The 23,215-nt window shown below is 44.0% G+C and overlaps 1 protein-coding gene across 1 annotated transcript in view; it reads right to left on the minus strand.

The window, feature by feature from the left end:
• Window positions 1–21,350, minus strand: part of PTGER1 (prostaglandin E receptor 1) — a 32,450-nt gene extending 11,100 nt beyond the window's left edge. The window contains exons 1-2 of the mRNA XM_040346339.1: window positions 20,837–21,350; window positions 17,657–18,550 (exon numbers count right to left, since the gene is read on the minus strand). Of these exons, the coding sequence (XP_040202273.1) occupies window positions 17,657–18,463 (807 nt within the window). The 5' untranslated portion in view covers window positions 18,464–18,550; window positions 20,837–21,350. The remainder of the gene's footprint in view (window positions 1–17,656; window positions 18,551–20,836) is intronic.
• Between the last annotated feature and the right edge of the window lie 1,865 nt (window positions 21,351–23,215).

Here is a 23,215-nt window from a genome sequence, read left to right on the forward strand (position 1 = left end):
AACAGAATGTTGGAATGAGTCTAGACAAGAGATCAGAATGAACACAAACTATCAGTACAATAGAGACAGCAAGCTGAAGCACTCAGTATTAGACAGACGGAACAATTAGAGTATGTCCCACAGGACATATATGAATGTATAATGGGCTTCATGTACAATAGAATCTAAAGTTCCTAGCCATTTTTATAGCCACATCATAGGAAATTGGAGAACAACATGTGGCTCCCAAGCCAGTAGTTTGGAGCCGTTGCTCTCAACTGTACTGGAGAAAAGACAGTAGAAATATGATCATTACTTTTTATATATGACAGGACTTTGATGTAAGGGGGACTCCTCCTAAGGTGCACTCTGAAGCAAGGAAGTCCCTGATGTAAGGTGAACTCTGATGGTGATCCCGATGAAAGGGGGAAACTTAAAGTGGACTTTGATGTAAGGGGAGCTCGGATAGTACCCTGTTGTAAGAGTGTAGTCCTAAGATGGATTCTGATAGGGACCCTGATGTAAGGGGAGCTCTGATGGTACCCTGATGTAAGAGGGTAGCCCTAAGATGGATTCTGATAGGGACCCTGATGTAAGGGGAGCTCTGATGGTACCCTGTTGTAAGAGGGTAGTCCCAATATGGATTCTGATAGGGACTCTGGTGTAAGGGGAGCTCTGAGGGTACCTTGTTGTAAGAGGGTAGTCCTAAGATGGATTCTGATAGGGACCCTGATGTAAGGGGAGCTCTGATGGTACCATGTGGTAAGAGGGTAGTCCTAAGGTGAATTCTGATAGGGACCCTGATGTAAGGGGAGCTCTGATGGTACCCTGTTGTAAGGGGGTAGTCCTAAGATGGATTCTGATAGGGACCCTGATGTAAGGGGAGCTCTGATGGTACCCTGTGGTAAGAGGGTAGTCCTAAGGTGAATTCTGATAGGGACCCTGATGTAAGGGGGGCTCTGATGGAAACCTTGAATGGGACTTTGATGTTATGATTGTTTTTCATTACTTTTTATATTTTATAGGACTCTGATGTAAGGAGGACTGCTAGGGTGGACTCTGGTGTAAATGGGGCTCTGATGAGGACCCTCATGCAAGGGGGTACTTATGGGGATCCTGAATTAAAGCCTGGTACATGCGGTCTGAATATCAGCAGGACCGGCCGACATTTGGACCTTGTGTATAGCTGCCCTTCCAACAGAAGCCGGTCTAAGGACCGGCTTTTGTCGAAGGGACATGCTGGAAAACCAAAGCCAATGATTGCAAGTGCCGATTATTGTGTTCTGGTGAGGGGGGAGTCCCACTGTCAGAACACAAAGGCACAGAAGGAGAGATTGTGAATGTGTGTACCAGGCATGGTGGACTCTGTTGTTAAGGGACCTCTGATGGGCACTCAAATGTGATGCCGCATACACACGATCATTTTTCGGCTTGTAAAAAACAACGTTTTTCAGCCTCTAAAAAAAACAAAGTTTTCCCAACTTCATCATTAAAACGACGTTGCCCACACACGATCGTTAAAAAAAAATGCTCTAGCAAAGCGCGGTGACGTACAACACGTACAACGGCACTATAAAGGGGAAGTTCCATGCGGATGACGCCACCCTTTGGGCTGCTTTAACTACTTTACCACTCTTATGCTGATGACACGCAACTGTATTTTCGCATATGCAACAAAAAGGATCATTCTCTTGGACTTGAGAAATGCCTTAATCTGATAGAAAACTGGATGACAAAGAGTTATCTTAAAACGTCGTTAAAAAATGCAGCATGTCTGAATTTTTTTTGTCGTTTTTCATAACATGAAAAATGATGTGAAGCCCACACACCATCGTTTTAAATTTTTTTTTTTTTTTTAAACGTCGTTTTTTACATGCCGAAAAATTATCGTGTGTACGCGGCATAAGGGAGGTTCTGGTGGAAAAATCGAATGTAACAACAGATTTCTAAGGTGGACTCTAATGCAAGGTGAACTCTGATGGGGATTCTGATGTAACAGGGGACTCCTAAGCTTGACTTTGCTACAGGTTCAACTCTGATACACCCTTTTTTGGGGGGAGGGGTATGAGAAGTGACCCTCCTCGAACAGGATATTGCACTTAACCTGAAGGAAAACAATAAAACCAGAACCTTTGGTAAGTGGAAGAGTATGTTTGATACTACAGTTGGCAATGCCTCCACCCATGAGAGGGCCTCTGTGTACAGAGGCGATCTCCTTCTTGGGAAATTAACCTAGTAATCTAATCAAAGTAATTGGGGGAAGAGACCAGCATTTAACATTAAAGGAGTTCTCTAAGCTAAAACTTTTAACCCCCGCTGTGCCCGGGCTGTAAAACTATACAAAATAAACTTTCACTTACCTGCCTACGATCCCCCGTTGTTCCGATATCGCTGTCCCGTTCTCCGGTCCCGGTCTGTTCCAGACCGGGACCGCGGCCGCAGCAATGTCCCGTCGCGGCCGCTGATAGGCTGAGCGCACTGTGAGTCACTGACCCGCAGGAAGTGGAACAGAACGGGACGGCGATATCGGAACAACGGGGGATCGTAGGCAGGTAAGTGAAAGTTTATTTTGTATAGTTTTACAGCCCGGGCACAGCGGGGGTTAAAAGTTTTAGCTTAGAGAACTCCTTTAACTATAAGTATATACTAGATGCACACCAATATGGAAGTAATATGAGCTGGATAAAGATTATTAACAGTACATACATCCAATGTACAAACAGGTAATATCAGCAAAGCGCCCATCGGTAGTCCTGGTGGAATTGTGCACATATACCTGGGTATATATAGTTATTAATAAATCTTTATTAATCTTTATTTTTTTACCTTCACATGAATTTTGCAGCAAAGTACAGTTGCATTGGGGCCTGTGGATGATTGCAATGTGGTGCCTTTCTTGGTGTTGGAGACCTGAAGACAATGGCCCGGATTCAGAGAACACTTACGCTGGCGTATCTACAGATATGCAGCGTAAGTGTCCAGATGCGCCGTCGTATCTATGCCCCTTATTCACAGCACTAGATACACCTGAAATATGGCTTCCTCCGACCGATGTAAGTTGCCGTACGCCGTCGTATCTTGGGTGCATATTTACGCTGGCCGCAAGGGGCGCTTCCGTTGATTTACGCGTCGAATATGCAAATGACCTAGATACGCCGATTCACGATAGTACTTGCCCCCGTCGGATTTAGCTACGCCGTTTACGTAAGGCTTACGTCCGGCGTAAAGTTACCCCTGCTATATGAGGCACAGCCAATGCAAAGTATGGACGTCAGGACAGCCGTCGATTTTTACGTTGTTTACGTAAGTCGTACGTGAATGGGGCTGGGCGTAGGCTATGTTTACGTCACAGGCATTGAGCCAGCGTATGTTAGGGAGTAAATTCAACGTGATACTGAGCATGCGCGCGCATGCGCCGTTCGTTCGGCGCTTAATTTACATGGGGTCATGCTTCATTAGAATACTACACGCCCACTGCCTTGCTTATTTGAATTAGGCGGGCTTACGCCGGCCCATTTACGCTACGCCGACGTAACTTTGGGAGCAAGTGCTTTCTGAATACAGTACTTGCCTCGCAATGTTACGTCGGCGTAGCGCATATGAGATGCGCTACGCCGCACTAAAGATACGACAATGTATCTGAATCGCGGCCAATATCTGCAGTGATGGGGAGATTTTTCAGCTGTCCAACCAGCCTGGAACACAGCTTCTCACCAGCAGGGACCATGGTGTGGAACTGGAACTCAGAGTTGGCCTATCGACTCTATCTTAGTCCTTAGCAGTTTCTTACCGAGAAAACAATACCTGCCAACTTTTTGAGATGGGAATGAGGGACACCAATCAGCAAAAGTATGCAGGCATAGGACACACCCCTTGCCACGCCCCCTTAAAGGAGAAGTGAACAACAAAATAAGATTGGTTAAACCCACAAGTTTTTTTTTTTACCACTACTATTCCTTTATAATGGCTTTTGGAATTTACAAATGCAGCAATTTAGAAATCAAATGAAAGGTTTAGCACTGGAAAACACTTTTTGATAGATAAAAAGTGCATTTTATATACAATTATATAGATCAGACCAAAATAAGGGACAAATGAGGAGGAATGAGGGACAGAGGGACATTGCTCTAAATCAGGGACAGTCCCTCGAAATCAGGGAGCTATTGAGAAAACAAATCATACACAAAATTCCTAGCCGGTTGTCAGAGCTGACTCAAGGTTGGATAGGAGAGCTGAGTGGTGCTTATGCACCTGATGATTTCTATGTGCTCTACTTCATTTTGAGACACGAGTGACTAATTTTAAGCAGTTTTACTGATTAAAGATTTAAATTACTGCACTTAGCTGCACCATCTTTTTATTTTTGAGTTGATTCTAATCTGTCATGCAACTGCACCTCTACCTATCAAGTGGCTGTCAAATGTCTAAGCTGGCTCTAGCCTATACAAATTTTTGATCCCTAAGCTAAAACTAGTTATAGAATCCCAGACCAGAGGGGATAGGGTTAGCCAGAATAACAGGAGCTGCATATAAACTCTATAGCAATAAACAGGTTCACCTACCAATATACTGGAAGGTGACCACTACACACATGTAGGGGGATATTTACTAAAACTGGAGCACGCAGAATCAGGGGCCGCTGTGCATATTAACCCCCTTAGCGGTGTTCCCGAGCGTGACTCTGTGTTTTTTTCCTGCTGTAATCGGTATCCCCGAGTCACGCTCGGGGTAGCTGTGCAGAGCCTGCAGCGGCGCGGCTTACCTTCTCCTGGCGATCCAGCGATGATCTCCCATTGCTGTGATCGCCGCCGAGATCCCCGCCGCGCTGTCCATCGGACTTCCTGGTTCCGTTCCCTGCAGCAGCAATGGTGCATGGGAGCAGAACTGGGAGGGAAATTCAAATGTTGCACAAACACAAACACATAAAAAGGAGGTGATACAATGTAATCTGAGAGGTTTAGGCCTCGTACACACGACCGAGGTTCTCGGCAAAAACCAGCAAGAAACTTGCTGGGTTTTTTTTTTTGACGAGGAAACTGGTCGTGTGTACATTTTTCGACGAGGAAACTGTAGAGGAACTCGTCGAGCCAAAAAGAGAGCATGTTCTCTTTTTCCTCGACGGGAATGGAGAAAATTGGCTCGCCGAGTTCCTCGACAGCCTCACAAGGAACTCAACGAGCAAAACGATGTGTTTCGCCCGTCAAGTTCCTCGGTCGTGTGTACGAGGCCTAACACTGTATCACCTTGGAATCTGACACAGTGCCCTTTCAGTGTCCCTTGCCATTGTCATTTGTGCCCATAAAAAACTTTTAAAAATGGCATCAAAAAAGCGCTTTCTTACAAAGGCGCTTTTGGATGAGTTGAGCGACAGCGGCAGCGACGCGGAGTTGCTCGCAGAACAGAGCGATAGTGAGTCGTGGGGAGATTTGTCATCTGGATCTGACACTGACACTGATCCAGAAAGTGACAACGGCGATGATCCCGCACCTGACCTAAGTGATGTGCGCACTTGGTGCCCTATAGACAGCGGTACGGACCAGGCAGCGCCCCCGAGATTCCAATTCACTTGATCACCGTGGGATGAAGGTAGATGTGGAGAGTGACAACCCTCTGGCGTACCTGAAATGATTTCTTACTGAGGAGGTAATTTTAAAAATCGTCACAGAAACCAACCGCTACCATGATCAGCAATCCGCTACGCTGCGTGCCAGGTTTTCCAGAACCAGAAAGTGGGAGCCGGTGACTAAAGAGGACATCTGGCAGTTTCTGGGACTCATCATCCTTCAGGGGGTGGTGGGGAAACCGCTCCAGAAATTATATTGGACCACCAATAAGTTACTGGCCACTCCATTTTTTGGCACCGTGATGTCCGAATACCGCTTTTCGCTCATCATGAAGAATTTACACTTCACCAAGAGTTTGATGAGGCCACGTATCCTGCACCCCAACTAAAACAAATATGGGAGGTGTGCCAAATGATTGTCACCAACTTCCAGCGGACCTACGTGCCAGAAAGGGACATCAGTGTGGACGAAAGTCTGATGGCCTACAAAGGACGCCTGAGCTGGATACAGTTTATTGCATCCAAAAGAGCGCGGTTTGGCATCAAATTTTACATGCTCTGCGAATCATCCACCGGATATATCTGGAATGCGTCATTTACACCGGTAAAGGTACCAAGTTCAACGCCAGGTACAGCCGCTATGGGACGGCCACATCATCTGTCCTTACACTGCTGGACCCATTGCTGAACCAGGGGTATTGTGTGACAATGGAAAATTTTTACACATCTCCGGAACTATATAAGGTTTTGCTCCTAAAAAAAACGGATGGGTATGGTACCGTGAGGCCAAACCGACGTGACATGCCATCAATGTTTGGCAAGAAAATACTAAAAACTGGAGAGATGGGCAGATTTTTGTCAACCACCCGACGCCATCAGTATCTGCTAACAGACCCGGATGACGCGCTGTTGACGTTGTCAACCCAGAACGCCTGACAGGTCGTCATTTTATAGACTATATACCGCCAACCTCAAGAAAGTTAGCGCCTACCAGGATGTGCGTCGTTTGCTGTTCCAAGAGAGATGGCAATGGAAAAAAAGTCCGAAAAGAAACAAGGTACTATTGTCCTGATTGCGACGTCGGACTTTGGAACCATGCTTCAAAATGTTTCACACTCAGGATGTTTATTGAATTTCTTTGTTTGACAAATTTAATTATTTTTCATTGCATTATTGAATAAAATTATATTATTGATTAGATTATAATTCATGAGTTTGTGTTTTAAATTTATCACATCTGGGATGTCTACTAGAGTCTTGTTTGGTCAGGTTTAAGTAAGGATTAATAAGAATTGCAGGCCTATAATACATATCACCAAATTTCCATGCAAAAAATTGTACCGAAAGAAGCCGAACGTCAGTGCGGCTGTATACGGCGCCTGCGCACCGACGTTCGGCTACTTTCGGAAAATCGTGACGCGATAGATGCGACCGTCGGAAGCCTGTCGGAAGACTGTCAATCAAGTAGGAACGCCCAGTCCCGCAGCCCATACCCAGGAAGCGGCGGAGAAGATCGCTCTCTAAAACGGTAAGTACTGCTTCGATTTTAAAAAAACTACCAGATTCCCCTAGACAAAATGAGCCACAATCTAATGTTAAAAATTTGCTTTTCGGGTGAACCTCCACTTTAAGCTTTGACAAATAAAAACTAGACGCTGATAGATTACTATGCACAGCTTCATCAGAGTCTGTATGCACCAGTTTTAGTAAGTCTCTCCCTATAGTAGCAGAGACCTAGCTATCTGGCAATGTGCATGTAAGATATTAACAATAAGACAGAGCCTTGCTGTCACTAGGATTCAGATCAAGAAGTTATGGGCAGCTACAGTTAAACAACCAGAACACAGGAACAATTACCTAATAGTCTCTGCTTCTGGCCTGAATAAAACACAGCGGCAGCTCCTGTATGTGGACATGTGTTCTTAGCTCATCTTTCTCTTTCACCAGTTCCCTCTTCTAGGTATTCCAAGCCAGCCTGGCAGTGACAGGAAGTGTTAATACATAATTACATAATGAATATTATAGATATTATTTGATTTGCGCATAGTTTTTTTGGTATCTGAGCTTATAACTTGATTTGTTCCGTGTATTATTTATTGCGAAGTGGAGATTATTTTAATTATAATAATACATAGCTAGTTTATTCACAAATAAAAAAGTGAAGGGTATCAAATCCCTACATGTGGATTCTGATGTGAGGGGGAACACCTAAGATAGACTGTGATGAAAGAGGAGCTCTGATGGTGACCCTGATGTAAGGGGAACCAAGCCTGAGGTGTAAAATACCTATGATCTATCTATCTATGGGCATATATGTAATGAAAGATTGGATGATCTTTTAAAATTTTGATGAAGATGTAATTTCAGATATATTTGGGAGCTTTGGGCCAGATTCAGGTAGAAGTGCGGCGGCGTAACGTATCGTAGATACGGTACACCGCCGCAAGTTTTCATCGCAAGTGCCTGATTCACAAAGTACTTGCGATGAAAACTACGTCGGCGGCCTCCGGCGTAAGCCGTGTAATTTAAATGGACGTGTGCCATTTAAATTAGGCGCTCTCCCGCGCCGGACCTACTGCGCATGCTCCGTTTCGTAACTCCCGCCGTGCTTTGCGTGAAGTGACGTAATTTTTTCGAACGGCGACGCGCGTAGCGTAATTCCGTATTCCCGGACGGCTTACGCAAACTAAGTGAATTTTTAAGTTTCGACGCGGGAACGACGGCCATACTTTATACAGCAATACGATTGCTGTGTAAAGTTAAGGCACCAAAAACGCCGACTAACTTTGCGACGGGAAACTAGACTAGCGGCGTTGTAGCGAACGCGAAAATCCATCGTGGATCGCCTTAACTCCTAATTTGCATACCCGACGCTGGTTTACGACGCAAACTCCCCCAAGCGGCGGCCGCGGTACTACATCCTAAGATCCGACAGTGTAAAACAATTACACCTGTCGGATCTTAGGGATATCTATGCGTAACTGATTCTATGAATCAGCCGCATAGATACTCTGAGAGATACGACGGAGTATCTGAGATACTCCGTCGTATCTCCTTTGTGAATCTGGCCCTTTATCTTTACTTTCTGCTCGTAGCCAAAACAAGCAGGGAGATGGAAATCCCTTCAAATTAAGGAAATCCATTAATTCCCCCCAGTCACCAGAACTAGTGTCCCCATTGGAAGATTGTCCCTCGATTTAGTGGTAAATAAATTCAATGTACTGGTACGGGTTAGAGTAAGTGATAGTAGAGGCATAAATGAGCTATTATATAGCCTGCCAGAAAATGTAATAGCTGTGCCAAAGCAACTTAGAATAGAGTATCACTAGACTGGGATTTACTCATGGCTCAACAATGTCAGCAATAAACAGTGCAAATAAGCAATAACTGCAATGTTAATGATAATACTATAACTAGTCTAGAGTGCACTCCATGACAATACCAGGGATATGGTGCAATGCCCCCTTGTATAAGCAATAGGTAAAGGTCTCTGTGTAGCAGCTGTAAATTGACAGTCTTTTGTCCTAACTCTTTAGCCAGCTAGCGTTAGGGCCCAGTTAAACCGCTGGCGCACATGAGAATAGTTCCAGTCAAGCATGCAGGCAGCAATAAGGCTACGAGATGGCTGTATGGTCAGTTCCTAAAGGGTTAAGTCCCTCTAGCAGCAGCTAGAAAATCCGCACAGCAGTAGCTTACCAGTCCTGCCGATATTGCAGCTCACCATCCATTCACACACAGTGATTAGTCTCTGCTCTGCACCCAGGTGACTCTGTCAGCATTCCCAAACTCAGCACACCAGATCCTGCTCAGGACACCCATATGCAGCAGCATACCTCCCAACATTTTGAGATGGGAATGAGGGACACCTACTAACAAACGTATGTAGGCATAAGACACGCCCCTGCCACACCCCCTTAAAGGAGAATTAACAAAACAAAGTTAATTAAATCCACAAGGACTTTTTTTTTACCAGTACTATTCCTTTTTATTGGCTTTTAAAATGTACAAATGCAGCAATTTAGAAATTGGATGAAAGGTTTAGCTCTGGGAAACACTTTTAGAAAGTGCATTTTATATACAACTATATAGATCAGACCAAAATGAGTGACAAATGAGGGGAAAGAGGGACAGAGGGACACTGCTCCAAATCAGGGACAGTCCATTGAAATCAGGGACAGTTGGGAGCTATGTGCAGCAGTGCTGGTGCACATTGCACAGCGATAGGCACTCTCTGGTCTCCCTCACAACAAAAGGTTGTGTTCTATACAGCCCGAGAAAATACAGCTCTTTCCCCTTCTCCTGGCAATCTCCCTCTGGGAAATGCTCTTGATTACAGTAGAGTTTCTCCTCTGGACTACAATTCCCACAGTGCAGTGCTTCCTGACTCAGTCTATTAAACTCAAGCAGCTCCCTCCCTTTGCTGATATACCGTAGCTGTTAACCACTTCAGCACCACAGGACAGAAGCTACAAAGAGCAGCTGCAGCCAGTGTTTCTCTCACTCTCCATTCTTAGCCAAGCACCTGTTTACGTTTGGGATTTTCTTTTACTTTCACTTTTGATAGAAGTAAACAGAACAAATAGAGAAAGTGGATCTCTCTAACAGGGGCACAGACAGCAATAAAAGCCTAACATGTTCTATTCCAAACACATGCCAATCAATTGCCCCCAAAAAAGGCCGCCACATCACCGCTTTACTCACTGACAGTACTTGTCGTGGCCGGGAATGCCTGGAGGAGCACAATCCTGCCCTCTGCTTGTGATTGGAGAAATCATAAATCCCGTCCTCTTGTGTCCAATCACTGTGCTATGATTTGTTACAGCACAAGCTGATTTTTGGGACGGGAGGGTGTCCCTGAATGGTAGTTTGGAAATGTGGTCACCCTACTTGCAATATATTATTATGTGATTATCTTTATTAAAATAGAGTTTATATGCAGCTTCTGTTACCATGGATAACGGTTATCCTGTCTGGGATTCTTTAGCTAAATTTAGCTCAGGCCTCAGTAAATAGCATAGGGCAGGGCCGTGTTAGGCATCAGACGACCCATAGGTAGCTTGTGGTCCAGCTGCATGGCAGATTAGAAACTGTTAGGGACTAAGAAGCAGAGTAGATAGGCTGACAATGAGTTCCAGTGTCACTCACACCACAGGCTTTGTCGGAAGAAGCTGCATCACCACTGACCCAGCATTCTGTTCTTCTACACCAAAACAAACGCTGCACATGTAGTCATCTCCCAGGGGCTCCTGCAACTAGACTTTTGTTGGCACTTTCATCTGGAGGTATCTTTTCTAACCACTTGCTGTCTGCCCTATAGCAGTTTTACGGCAACAGGGTGGCAACTGTGTGCCCAAACACACATATATATATATATATATATATATATATACGTGATTATTGACTTCCGCCTGCAGGGGGTGCGCATGTGCCATTGGCGGGTCGGTTCTGCTGTGATAATTCACAATCTGCGGGTGACGGGCACTGGTTTTCCTCTGGCACCCACCGATCGTCAGCATTACACCGAGAACTGAGATATGCCTAAGAAGGCATATCTCCTTAGTAAAAGTAGAACATAGTTAACACAGGCTAGGCACACAGTTAACCCCTTGATCACCCTAGATGTTAACCCCTTCCCAGCCAGTGTCATTAGTACAGTGACAGTGCATATTTTTTAGCACTAACCACTGTATTAGTGTCACTGGTGTCATTAGTGTCACTTTTGACACTAATACAGTGTCAAAAGTGTCAGTATCTCTCCATATCTTCTGGTCATGCTCCCGCTTACAACATTTCTGGACAACAGTTAGAACGATCACCCAGAAGTTCACAGACCATGTAATTGGCGACGACCCCGCCTTCATTCTGAAGGCCTCTTGAGCCCCCCTAGGGAAAGAGAGCCTTGACTGATGGGGGCATGGCCAGGTACTGGACAAGGCGGTGGTCATGGTAGGATTGGCTACTTGGGGGGTTGGGTTGGGCCTGAGCTCAGATAAAAGGGACCGCCCCAGGGAATTCTGGGTCTTTTGGAAGCGCGCTGGGAAGAGCTGGTCACGCGACTTCCATACCGGCACGGAGTTACAAGAAGTCGATCATTAGACATCTATTGAACGCGGCCAAATCATGCATCCCCCTTAGATGGAAGAAGAGTACTCCCCCGTCAGTGGGAATGTGGTTGCGCAGGGTGGAGGATATTAAACAATTAGAAGACTTGGTCCTCACGGCCCAAAACAAGCAGAAGAAGCACACTGAGGCGTGGAGACTCTGTTCATCTACTCAGATGAAGGATCGGCTCTACTTGATTCTTAGTCTGGCAGGGAGATACAGCTGTGGTGGCTTTTGCGACTAGAGACGAGTCCCCGTCCCTGGGTCATCCCCCCCCCCCCATCTCCCCTTGGCTGTTTCTTTTTCCCATGTCTGTCTTTTTATGTGTGAGTGTGTGTGTATGTATATGTATATATATATGAGTATGTTGTTTTTGTTTTTTGTTTTTAATTAAGACGTTATGAGTATTGGACGGCCGATAGACGCGACAGGGTGTCAGCCCCCTCCCCCCGACTTGATGACTCTAGTGCAATGCGGAAAATATCTAAGGGGGTCATTGAACTGATGACTGGGAGCTTTACGTTAAGGGCCTCCTAAGTTGGGTTATCTACTCCAGTTTATACGTCCAGCTGTGTCTGAGATTTATATGTGTGAACTTTGCATGTACGTTTAAATTGTGTGGTAATGTTGTTATTGTATGTATGTTTCTATAAAATAAAAATAAATTATATTTGAAAAAAAAAGTGTCAGTATCAAAATGTCTGCCCCAATATTGCAGTCCTGATAGCTGACATTACTAGTATAAAAAAAAAAAAAAAAGATAAAAATTCCATAAACATATCCCATAGTTTGTAAACGTTATAATGTTTGTATAAACCAATCAATATACGCTTATTGGGATGTTGTTCAATTTTGAATTTTTTTTTGATAGGATATGTTTTATAGCAGAAAGTAAAACATTGTCTGGATTTTTTCATTTATAGTGCAAAAAAAAAAGAAAAAAAGACCAACAAAAGAAAGCTCTATGTGTGGGAAACAAAAATGACATAAATGTTATTTGGTTACAGTGTCGCACGGGCAATTGTCAGTCAAAGTAACAAAAAACAAAGTGCAAAAAATGGCCTGGTCATGAAGGGGGGTAAATCTTTCGGAGGTCAAGTGGTTAAATAAGTGTATAGATTCTCTCGGGTATATATGCACAACTTCGCCAAGACTCCTGTTGTGTTCATTTGCTAATGGCATATGTTTGTATAATGGATGAATGCGCTATTATTAATCTTTTCTACCCTACAGGGAAATATAGTCTGGACGCACACAGGATCAGCAGACTGTAAAGCTTAGATAGTAAAAGATAAAGCGAATTGGCTTCAGCTCTGTTCTCCACCCATAGAAGAACCCCCCCCCCGCCGCCCATCAACGCACTTCGCCCCATGTGGAGCTTAATGCCTCTGTGATTAAGCCCCACATGGGGGAATTGCAATGGGCGGTCCTCTATGGGTGGAAAACCGAGCCAAAGCCAATGGGGTAGATTCAGGTATGTGCGCTTCTTCTTACGGCGGCGCAGCGTAACGTATTTACGCTACGCCGCCGTAACTTACAGGAGCAAGTGCAGTATTCACAAAGCACTTGCTCCGTAAGTTGCGGTGGCGTAGCGTAAATGGGGCCGGCGTAAGCGCGCGTAATTCAAATGTGGAAGGGGGGGCCTGTTTTATGTAAATGTATGATGACCTGACGTGATTGACGTTTTGTACGGATGGCGCATGCGCCGTCTGTGTACATATCCCAGTGAGCATTGCTTCCAAGTACGGCGCAACGACTTGGTATTGGTTTCGACGTGAACGTAAATTACGTCCAGCCCTATTCGCAAACGACTTACACAAACGACGTATATAATTCAAATTTCGAAGCGGGAACGACGTCCATACTTAACATTGGCTGCGCCTCCTAATACGGGAGCAACCTTACGCAGAAAAAGCCTTTACGCAAACAACGTAAAAGACTACCCCTGGGCGCACGTACGTTTGTGAATCGGCGTATTTAGGTAATTTGCATATTCTACGCCCGAAAACAATGGAAGCGCCCCTAGCGGCCAACGTAATATTGCACACAATTCTACGCCGCCGCATTCAAGTTACGTCGGCGGAGGAAGCCTATTTTTTTAGCGTATCTGCCTCTGAGAATCGGCGTAACGATACGCGGGGGCGGATTTCAAATTACGGCGGCGTATCTGGAGATACGCCGCCGTAAAAGGTACGTGAATCTACCCCAATGTTTCTCATTTTTTACTATTTCAGCTTTGCGGTCTGTTGATCCTAACGGGGGCCGGGCTCCATTTTCTTGTAGTCTTAGCTGAGCCTGACGAGCCTTACCTCCCGACCAACACCAGCATACAATGTCACCAGCCACAGGACTTACCTTCTGGAGCATTAAAGCAGGGCTGTTTTATATAGACACCATTTATTTATTTATTTTACAACAGCCTATAGCTTATCTATATTCTGCACAGGAATCCCAATATTTATATGGCAGTGGAATAGATAAGTAGCTGTAGAGCTTTGGGCTTAGCAGAGGTTGTGGTGGCCTGCTTCATAGCCTCAGGTTCCTCTGCTGTCCCCTTCCTATACTGTACTACCATATACAACTATTGCTGATGTTTCCAGAGTATCCCCCCCTGGATAGAGAACACAGGTTATCAGAATAAATCACTGAACTTCTGTTGAGTATGTGAAGAATGAGAAAACCCCAAAGAAAGTTCAAGGATAAAAATGGAGAGAATTTTCAGTCTAGGAGGGAAGGGAGCACTGAGAGGACAAAGCAGAGCCCCTTCCACATTGAGGAAAAGCAGACATACCGCCCGGACCGACAGCGGGATACCCGGACTCTGAGGACAGAACTGACGTTGCACCATATTAGCTTCCATGGTGTTATCCAACAGCAAACCTACTAACCAAATTACAAAGTAAACTGAGGTCCATACATCAGTCAGTCTCTCTATATATTCCTCCATACATCAGTGTCTGTCTCTCTATATATTCCTCCATACATCAGTGTCAGTCTCTCTATATATTCCGCCATACATCAGTCAGTCTCTCTATATATTCCTCCATACATCAGTGTCTGTCTCTCTATATATTCCTCCATACATCAGTGTCAGTCTCTCTATATATTCCGCCATACATCAGTCAGTCTCTCTATATATTCCTCCATACATCAGTGTCAGTCTCTCTATATATTCCTCTATACATCAGTGTCAGTCTCTCTATATATTCCTCCATACATCAGTGTCAGTCTCTCTATATATTCCTCCGTACATCAGTCAGTCTCTCTATATATTCCTCCATACATCAGTCAGTCTCTCTATATATTCCTCCGTACATCAGTCAGTCTCTCTATATATTCCTCCATACATCAGTCAGTCTCTCTATATATTCCTCCATACATCAGTCAGTCTCTCTATATATTCCTCCATACATCAGTCAGTCTCTCTATATATTCCTCCATACATCAGTCAGTCTCTCTATATATTCCTCCGTACATCAGTCAGTCTCTCTATATATTCCTCCATACATCAGTCAGTCTCTCTATATATTCCTCCATACATAAGTCAGTCTCTCTATATATTCCTCCGTACATCAGTCAGTCTCTCTATATATTCCTCCATACATCAGTCAGTCTCTCTATATATTCCTCCATACATCAGTCAGTCTCTCTATATATTCCTCCATACATCAGAGTCTGTCTCTCTATATATTCCTCCATACATCAGTCAGTCTCTCTATATATTCCTCCATACATCAGTGTCAGTCTCTCTATATATTCCTCCATACATCAGTGTCAGTGTCTCTATATATTCCTCCATACATCAGTGTCAGTCTCTCTATATATTCCTCCATACATCAGTCAGTCTCTCTATATATTCCTCCATACATCAGTCAGTCTCTCTATATATTCCTCCATACATCAGTGTCAGTCTCTCTATATATTCCTCCATACATCAGTCAGTCTTTCTATATATTCCTCCATACATCAGTGTCAGTCTCTCTATATATTCCTCCATACATCAGTGTCAGTCTCTCTGTATATTCTCACAGTTATCAGTTGGCATGGTTCTCTTCTCTCTCTGTGAACTATAGAACACTCCCCTTTATGTTATGGAGAAGAGGAGAGGTGGAAGTGTTTAGTAGTCTTGTCCTGAGGAGACAACACTGCTTCTTCATATAGATTCCAGTGAGGGAGCATTGTCACCATTGGACAGGAAATGTGTTACTGGTAGAAAAAATCCTGAAAAAAAGCCTAATACAGCCACCATGTGTAAGAACTGGTAAACGGCAATAGATTCCTTTTTTTACTGGGTCTAGATGCACTTTAAATGACTTGCTAAAGCTTGGCTTTGGCAAAGAGATGGTTTTAATGACCTTTTGTTCATACCGGAACTGCCTTTCTTTCTAGAAAAGTCAATGGGACGCCAAAGCAGCTTGACGTAGAAAGGCAATTGCAGGTCAAACACATCTATGAAGGAAGTCAAAAGCATCTCACACTGATGTGAAAAAGAATCGGACTGCACCTGAAAGTTTCCTGCATTTTCTCAAGTCCCCGATGTGAGCCCTTGTTTGTTCTCATTACCACAGAAGTGGTTGTTTTTCTTTTTCAATGTTTCCTGCCAGACATAAATGTCATCAATAATCACACAGAAAGTGGTAATTGCCTGCTTTTCAAATCATCTCTAATCCCCTCCAGCAGACATGGCAGATTTTCCTGTTTTATTCCAGTAAAAACCATACTCATCACAAGTGCTTTTCCCCTTTCTTGATAAAGGGAGTTATTTACGAAAGGCAAATCCACTTTGCACTACAAGTGCAAACTACAAGTGCAAACTACGGGCCAGATTCACAAAAGAGATACGACGGCGTATCTCCTGATACGCCGTCGTATCTCTGTGATCCGCCCGTCCTAAATATGCGGCTGATTCATAGAATCATTTACGCATAGATAGCCCTAAGATCCGACAGGTGTAATTGACTTACACCGTCGGATCTTAGGATGCAATTCTAGGCCTGCCGCTAGGTGGCGAGGCCATTGCGGTCGGCGTAGAATATGCAAATGACTAGTTACGGCGATTCACGAACGTCCGCGATGCCCGCTTGTTTCCGTAGCGATACGCGTCGTAAAGTTAGGCTGCCTCCTAGGTGGTCTAAGCAATGTTAAGTATGGCCGTCGTTCCCGCGTCGAAATTTAAAAAATCACGTCATTTGCGTAAGTCGTCCGTGAATGGCGCTGGACGCCATTTGCGTTAAGGTCAAACCAATGACGTCCGTGCGACGTCATTTAGCGCAATGCACGTCGGGTAATTCTCCCGACGGAGCATGCGCAGTACGTTCGGCGCGGGAACGCGCCTAATTTAAATGGTGCCCGCCCCATTTGAATTAGGCGGGCTTGCGCTGAGCGGATTTACATTACACCGCCGCAAGTTTACAGGTAAGAGCTTTGTGAATCAGGCACTTACGCTGTAAACCTGCGGTGGTGTAACGTAAATCAGATATGTTACGCTGCCGCGGAGCAACCTAAATGTACCTGAATCTGGCCCTTAAAGTGCAAACTGCACTTGAAATTGCACTGAAAGTGCACTTGGAAGTGCAGTCGCTGTAAATCTGAGGGGTAGATCTGAAATGAGGGGAAGCTCTGCTGTTTTTTTATTTTCCTTGCATGTCCCCCTCGGATCTACAGCGACTTCACTTCCAAGTGCAATTTCAGTGCAATTTCAAGTGCAAAGTGGATTTGCCTTTAGTAAAGTGTAGAAAATTATTAAACCTTTGTTGGATTGGCCAGATCAATGGGTGGCTTATGAATTTATTTTTACAGTTTATTCTTTTTTAAATTACATGCAATTTTCCCAAAAATATTTGCTAGGTCCGGTTTTGGGTGTTGTAATTTTACTTTGTGGCACATTATAATTATATAGGTTCCATATCCATTGTTACAAATAAATACTCTTCGGAATCGTGAACTACAATCAATCAAATCACGACTATTTTAGAAGGAGAGTCAGACAGTATATAATGGAAAAGGACCTACCAGCAGAGGGCTCCAGCACACACATGACACCAGAGTGATTGCCAAAAGCTGTACCATCATCTCCAAATCATGGGAACGGGCTCCCCGACGGTGTCTCCTGCGGTCCCCTCCGGATGTTCTCTTAATCCGAGCTCTCAGTAAAGTAACTCCAACGATCATGTTGCATATCAGAGCAGCAGCCAGGGATCCCAAACCTAATCCAGAAAACAGTAAGCAAAATCCAGGGGGCTCCTGCAAGAAGCACCAGGTTCCTGAAGGTTGTAACCCATACGTTCCATAACCAATAAATGGAAGGGTGGACACCAGGAGAGCTACTGCCCAGGTCAAGGCCAAGCTTATCCGTGCTCGGTTGTGAGTAACCATAATAGAATGCCAGAGAGGTCTTGTAAGTCCTAGGCAACGTTCACATGCCATGAGAAGGCCAAGAAAAAGTGGAGAAAGGCCAAAGAACACCATACAGCATCCGAGAAACTGACATCCAGCCATTGATATTCCTCCATGGGAATAGAGCCATAGAACGAAGGATCCTGCGATGACATGTCCAGCCAAGTCTGTCAATAAAAGACCTGAGGCCAAGAGGAGGAACTGAGCTCTGGAACGTCGGAGGCGTCGAGAGTGGGAATATGCCCGAGCAAGGATCCAGAGACCAAGAGCATTGGATAATGCTCCTATTGCCATAGAGAGGGCTGGAAGGAGTGGGGTAGATGATGTGGAACGAGATGGTGCGGTGGTATAGGAAGGAGAGGTTGGAGGCCAAGGAGAGATCATTGAGAAAAAAGAAGAGTTGGAATGTATAGGTGGGGACATTAGAGGGTGACAAGCTAAGGGGAAGCAGTGATGGGACTGGGGAGAATGAAAGATGAGGCAGTAATGTTCAATATGTGCAGAGACAAACTTTCCAGCGGGATGGATGTTGGACCAATTTAGAAGATTAGGGTAGAGATGTCATCAACATTATGAACATGAGGATGAAATTGGAGGAAAAGAAAAAAAAACAAAAAACAAAGTTAAATTATGTCTTAATAATTCTTACACATAATTTGCACTGCATCAGCCTAATGCCGCGTACACACGATCGGAATTTCCGACAAGAAAAGTTTGATGTGATGTGTGTAGGCCACATTGGACTTTTTCTGACGGAATTTCGGACGGCAAAAATTTGAGAGCTGGTTCTCAAATTTTCCGGTAAACAAAAGTTGTTGTCGGAAATTCCGACCATGTGTACACAATTCAAAATCAAAATCAGAATAAATTCGACGCATGCTCAGAATCATTTAACTTAATTTTTCTCGGCTCGTCGTAGTGTTGTATGTCACCACGTTCTTGACGTTCGCAATTTCCGACAACATTTGTATGACCGTGTGTATGCAAGTTTGAGTCAACATCCGTCGGAAAAAAATCCATGGTTTTGATGTCGGAATGTCCGATCGTGTGTACGCGGCATTAGTGTCCAATGGAAACTATCTGTATAATGCTTTTTGTGATATTTTTTAAGGTTACAAATAAAATACATTTTTATGGACACTGTTTGGTTATTGAAAGTGTTTGGTTATTTTTTTTTGCAAAAAAATAAAATAAAATAAAAAATTTATTACTTTTACCTATTTTATGGGACCCCAAAAGATGTAATTCCCTGGATAATCCGCAGATATGACCATCTAGGTCTAGGACAATGATCACCTTCGATGTAGACCTATCAAAATCTACGCTTAGGTGACCATTACATAGATAACTGCTGTTAGTTGGGTTTAACTGTCCTTCATGAAAACAAGGAACATGTGAACCAAAGTTTTAATGTGGCCACTGTTCAGAGATTCAGGCCCCGTACACACGACCGAGTTTCTCGGCAGAATTCAGCCAGAAACTCGATCTATTCTGCCGAGAAACCCGGCCGCGTGTACACTTTCGGCCGAGGAAACCGACGAGGATCTCGTCGGGCCAAATGGAGAACATGTTCTCTATTTCCTTGTTAGTCAACATGTTCTCTATTTCCTCGTTAGTCAACTTGGCTCGCCAAAATCCTCGGCGGCTTCACAAGGAACTCGACGAGCAAAACGATGTGTTTTGCCCGTCCAGTTCCTCGGACGTGTGTACGGGGCCTCAGGCTGGGTTCACACTATCTTCACATGCGCCTCCTAAGAGCCGGTTCACACTGCGGCGGCACGACTTCGGGGGCGACTCTGCAAGTCGTCCTGAAGACGACTTCAGAGGCGATTAGCAAAATGACTTCTGTAGAGAAGTCAATGCAAATCGCCCCGAGTCGCCCCCAAAGTCGTACAAGAACCTTTTTCTAAGTCGAAGCAACTTGCGTCGCTCCTATTAGAATGGTTCTATTGCACAGAATGGGAAACGACTCGTCAAGTGGCTGAGCCGCCTGACGAGTCGCCCCAGTGTGAACCGGCTCTTACAGGGGTCCAGTGCATCCCCATTCACCATTTTAGGTCCAATTTCAGACCAAATTTTTGGCTAATTTCAGACCTGAAACGGACCAAAAGACGCACCGGAGCCGCAGCTCCATAGAGAGCTGGTCAAAACCTCCTGCTATTGCGAATTGGATGTACCCAGTGTGGACCCAGCCTTAAAGGGCTAAAACATTTTTTTTTTTTTCAAAACTTTTTTTTTTAATTAAAAAAATAATAATTTTAAAATAAAAAATAAAAAGATACAAATTGCTACTTTTACCTTTTTAATTGGGCTCCAAAAGATGTAATACCCTAAATAATATTCTGCATCTACGATCATCTAGGAAGCTCTCCCCTCTGATAAAGACACAAGAAAAGCTAAGCTTAAGATGACCATTACGTAAATAGCTGCCTAAGTTATGTTTAAATTTCCTCTATGACAAAAAGGAAAATGTGAATATATCCCTCAGAAAACAATAGATCCTTCTACAGCCTGAAAAGACATTATGAAGAAAGTTATAAATACTCGATGATTATTTTCCTGTCTTGCCTTACAATCCTAAAGATACTTAATAAAGGATATCATTATTTAATTGAATAATAAACACCTGCTCGAGATCTCATAAACGGGTTAATTTATAGACATGTCAGATTTTTTTTCAAATTAAGTGTATTATCCTACAATTTTGTATTTTATCAAGATTGTTAGATTGTCCTTACGGGTTACAGTGTGCATGGTTTTTATGTTTTTTTTTTTCAATCTGCCGGTAGCACTTACCTCTTTTTGGGACTTGTCGGGTCTCTGTTGGGTATGTCTTGTTCTTCCCTGAGTGACAATCCTGGGGTGTGTCTGCTTTAGCCACAGTCCATGATGTATTTGTCTTATTTCACTTTCGCTAATTACAGAAAAGTCCTACCGTGTTCTTCTCCGTTACACGTGCGTCTCTTTCCTGTCAGTGGTTTCTTACTAAACACCCCCTTCTCCTTCTTCTTCTTCTTCTCCCTCTTCTTCTCCTTCTTCTTCTATCCCCTTGGTGTCTCCACTCAGTCCATGGTGTGTACTTGTATGTCCCTTGTCTGAGCTCCACTCTTCCTATCGCAGGCACGCTATCTTCTTGTGCTTCTCTCATCCTCCCCTGGATGGTGCCTCCTCCTCCTCCTCCTTCCACAAGGACCAGGAGAAGGGTGAGAGAATGGGGCGAGAAAAGACAGAGACAAAAGGAGGAAAAGTAGTGATGAGATGGGAGATAAGAAAGAATGCATTAAAAGCTTTTTTTCGTAAATCTCAACAAATATAAGTCACAAATCAGTGAAGCTCTCTATTAATTAACACATTATTACATTTATTTTTAAAGCAATTACTATAACTATCTGAATTTGAGTATTAGTCCCCTGTGCAGCATAGCCCAGACTTGAAGCTGCATAGTGCTCATGCACTAACAAGGAACATGCTGATAGGAGGAGAGAGCAAGTGATGGGCTCATAGATCTGCAGCCTCTCTTTTCTGTCTGGTGATGGGACAAGATCTGATTCCAAAAACGTTATTGACATTTTTGAATAAGAACAAAAATGAATATAACAAATTCACATTGTGTAACAAACGATAATGGATGCAATAAATACCATAGACAGCATTGAATAATCAGATTAATAACTTTGCTATATATAGTAAGTTGTACAGCAAAGGGGGGGGGGGGGAAGAAAAGAAGGAGAAAAAAAAGGGGGGTGGTAGGGAAAAAGAGGGGAAGTGAAGAGAAGTGGGATAGAAATCATGCAATACATTGTGAAATAAAAGTAGAACATACAAGATAGCAATCAATCTGAGAGTGTTATGAAGAAGCATTAGATAAGCGAAGAAATTCTGCAGTAACCTTAAAATTCAGCCAACACGCCCATTTATCATAAAATTTAGTGGGAGTGTCTTTCGTCTGACAGATTAGATTTTCCATGTCGGCAATATGTTCAATTTTTCTCAGCCATTCAGATACGGAGATGGGACAAGATCTGTTATGCCTCGTACACGCGGTCGGATTTTTAACCGTGCAAAAATCCGCCGTGAGTCCGTCGGAAGTCCAACAGAAAGAAAGAGAACAGGTTCTCTATCTAAGGTACTGGGAAGCTTATATGTCCCAGATGATTGCAATTTATATACTTATATGTTCTTTTTATAGAACCTGAAGGACCGTAGCACTGTGGCTGCTGTGTCCGTCAGTAGTGTATTTAGGTTTTGTGCTGCCCTAGGCCTCACAAAACTCGTGCACCCCCTAATTTAAATATGACCCCTTCCTGTCAAGGCCACGCCCCTTTCTGTTTAAGACCCGCTCTGAAATTTCCGTGTAGGAACACTAGTTCTGAGGGCCTGGGGAGAGCAATAGGTTTCCTTAATTAGCATAGATTTCCTCTCACTTCCTGTTTGGCTATGGGGCAGGAAGTGAAGGGAAATCTCTGCAATGGGACAGGGATGGTAAAAAGTGTTGCCTATAGTTCTACTTTAAAGTGGAGGTTCACCCGGAAATGTTAATTTTTAACATTAGATTGATGCTCATTTTGTCTAGGGGAATCGGGTAGTTTTTTTTAAAAACAAAGCAGTACTTAACGTTTTAGAGAGCGATCTTCTCCGCCGCTTCCGGGTATGGGCTGCGGGACTGGGCGTTCCTATTTGATTGACAGTCTTCCGAGAGGCTTCCGACGGTCGCATCTATCGCGTCACGATTTTCCGAAAGTAGCCGAACGTCGGTGCGCAGGCGCTGTATAGAGCCGCACCGACGTTCGGCCTCTTTTGGCTACTCGTGACGCGATGTATGCGACCGTCGGAAGCCTGTCAATCAAATAGGAATGCCCAGTCCCGAAGACCATACCCGGAAGCGGCGGAGAAGATCGCTCTCTAAAATGGTAAGTACTGCTTCGTTTTTAAAAAAACTACCCGATTCCCCTTGACAAAATGAGCATTAATCTAATGTTATAAAAAAAAATTCGGGTGAACTCCCGCTTTAAGCATGAATTTCTGATAATTTTATGGAGAGGACTAAGAAGATATAACCATGCCAATGGTGCAGCAGAAAACATATAGCACAGTGAGGAAGGTTTGCGGTCCAGGGTGATAGGAAAGTCAAAATTAGAAGCAGCTTGCATTACAATAATGCCGCATATACACGAT

The sequence above is a fragment of the Rana temporaria genome, chromosome 3 (genome assembly GCF_905171775.1).
Source record: "Rana temporaria chromosome 3, aRanTem1.1, whole genome shotgun sequence".
NCBI classification, from domain to species: domain Eukaryota; kingdom Metazoa; phylum Chordata; class Amphibia; order Anura; family Ranidae; genus Rana; species Rana temporaria.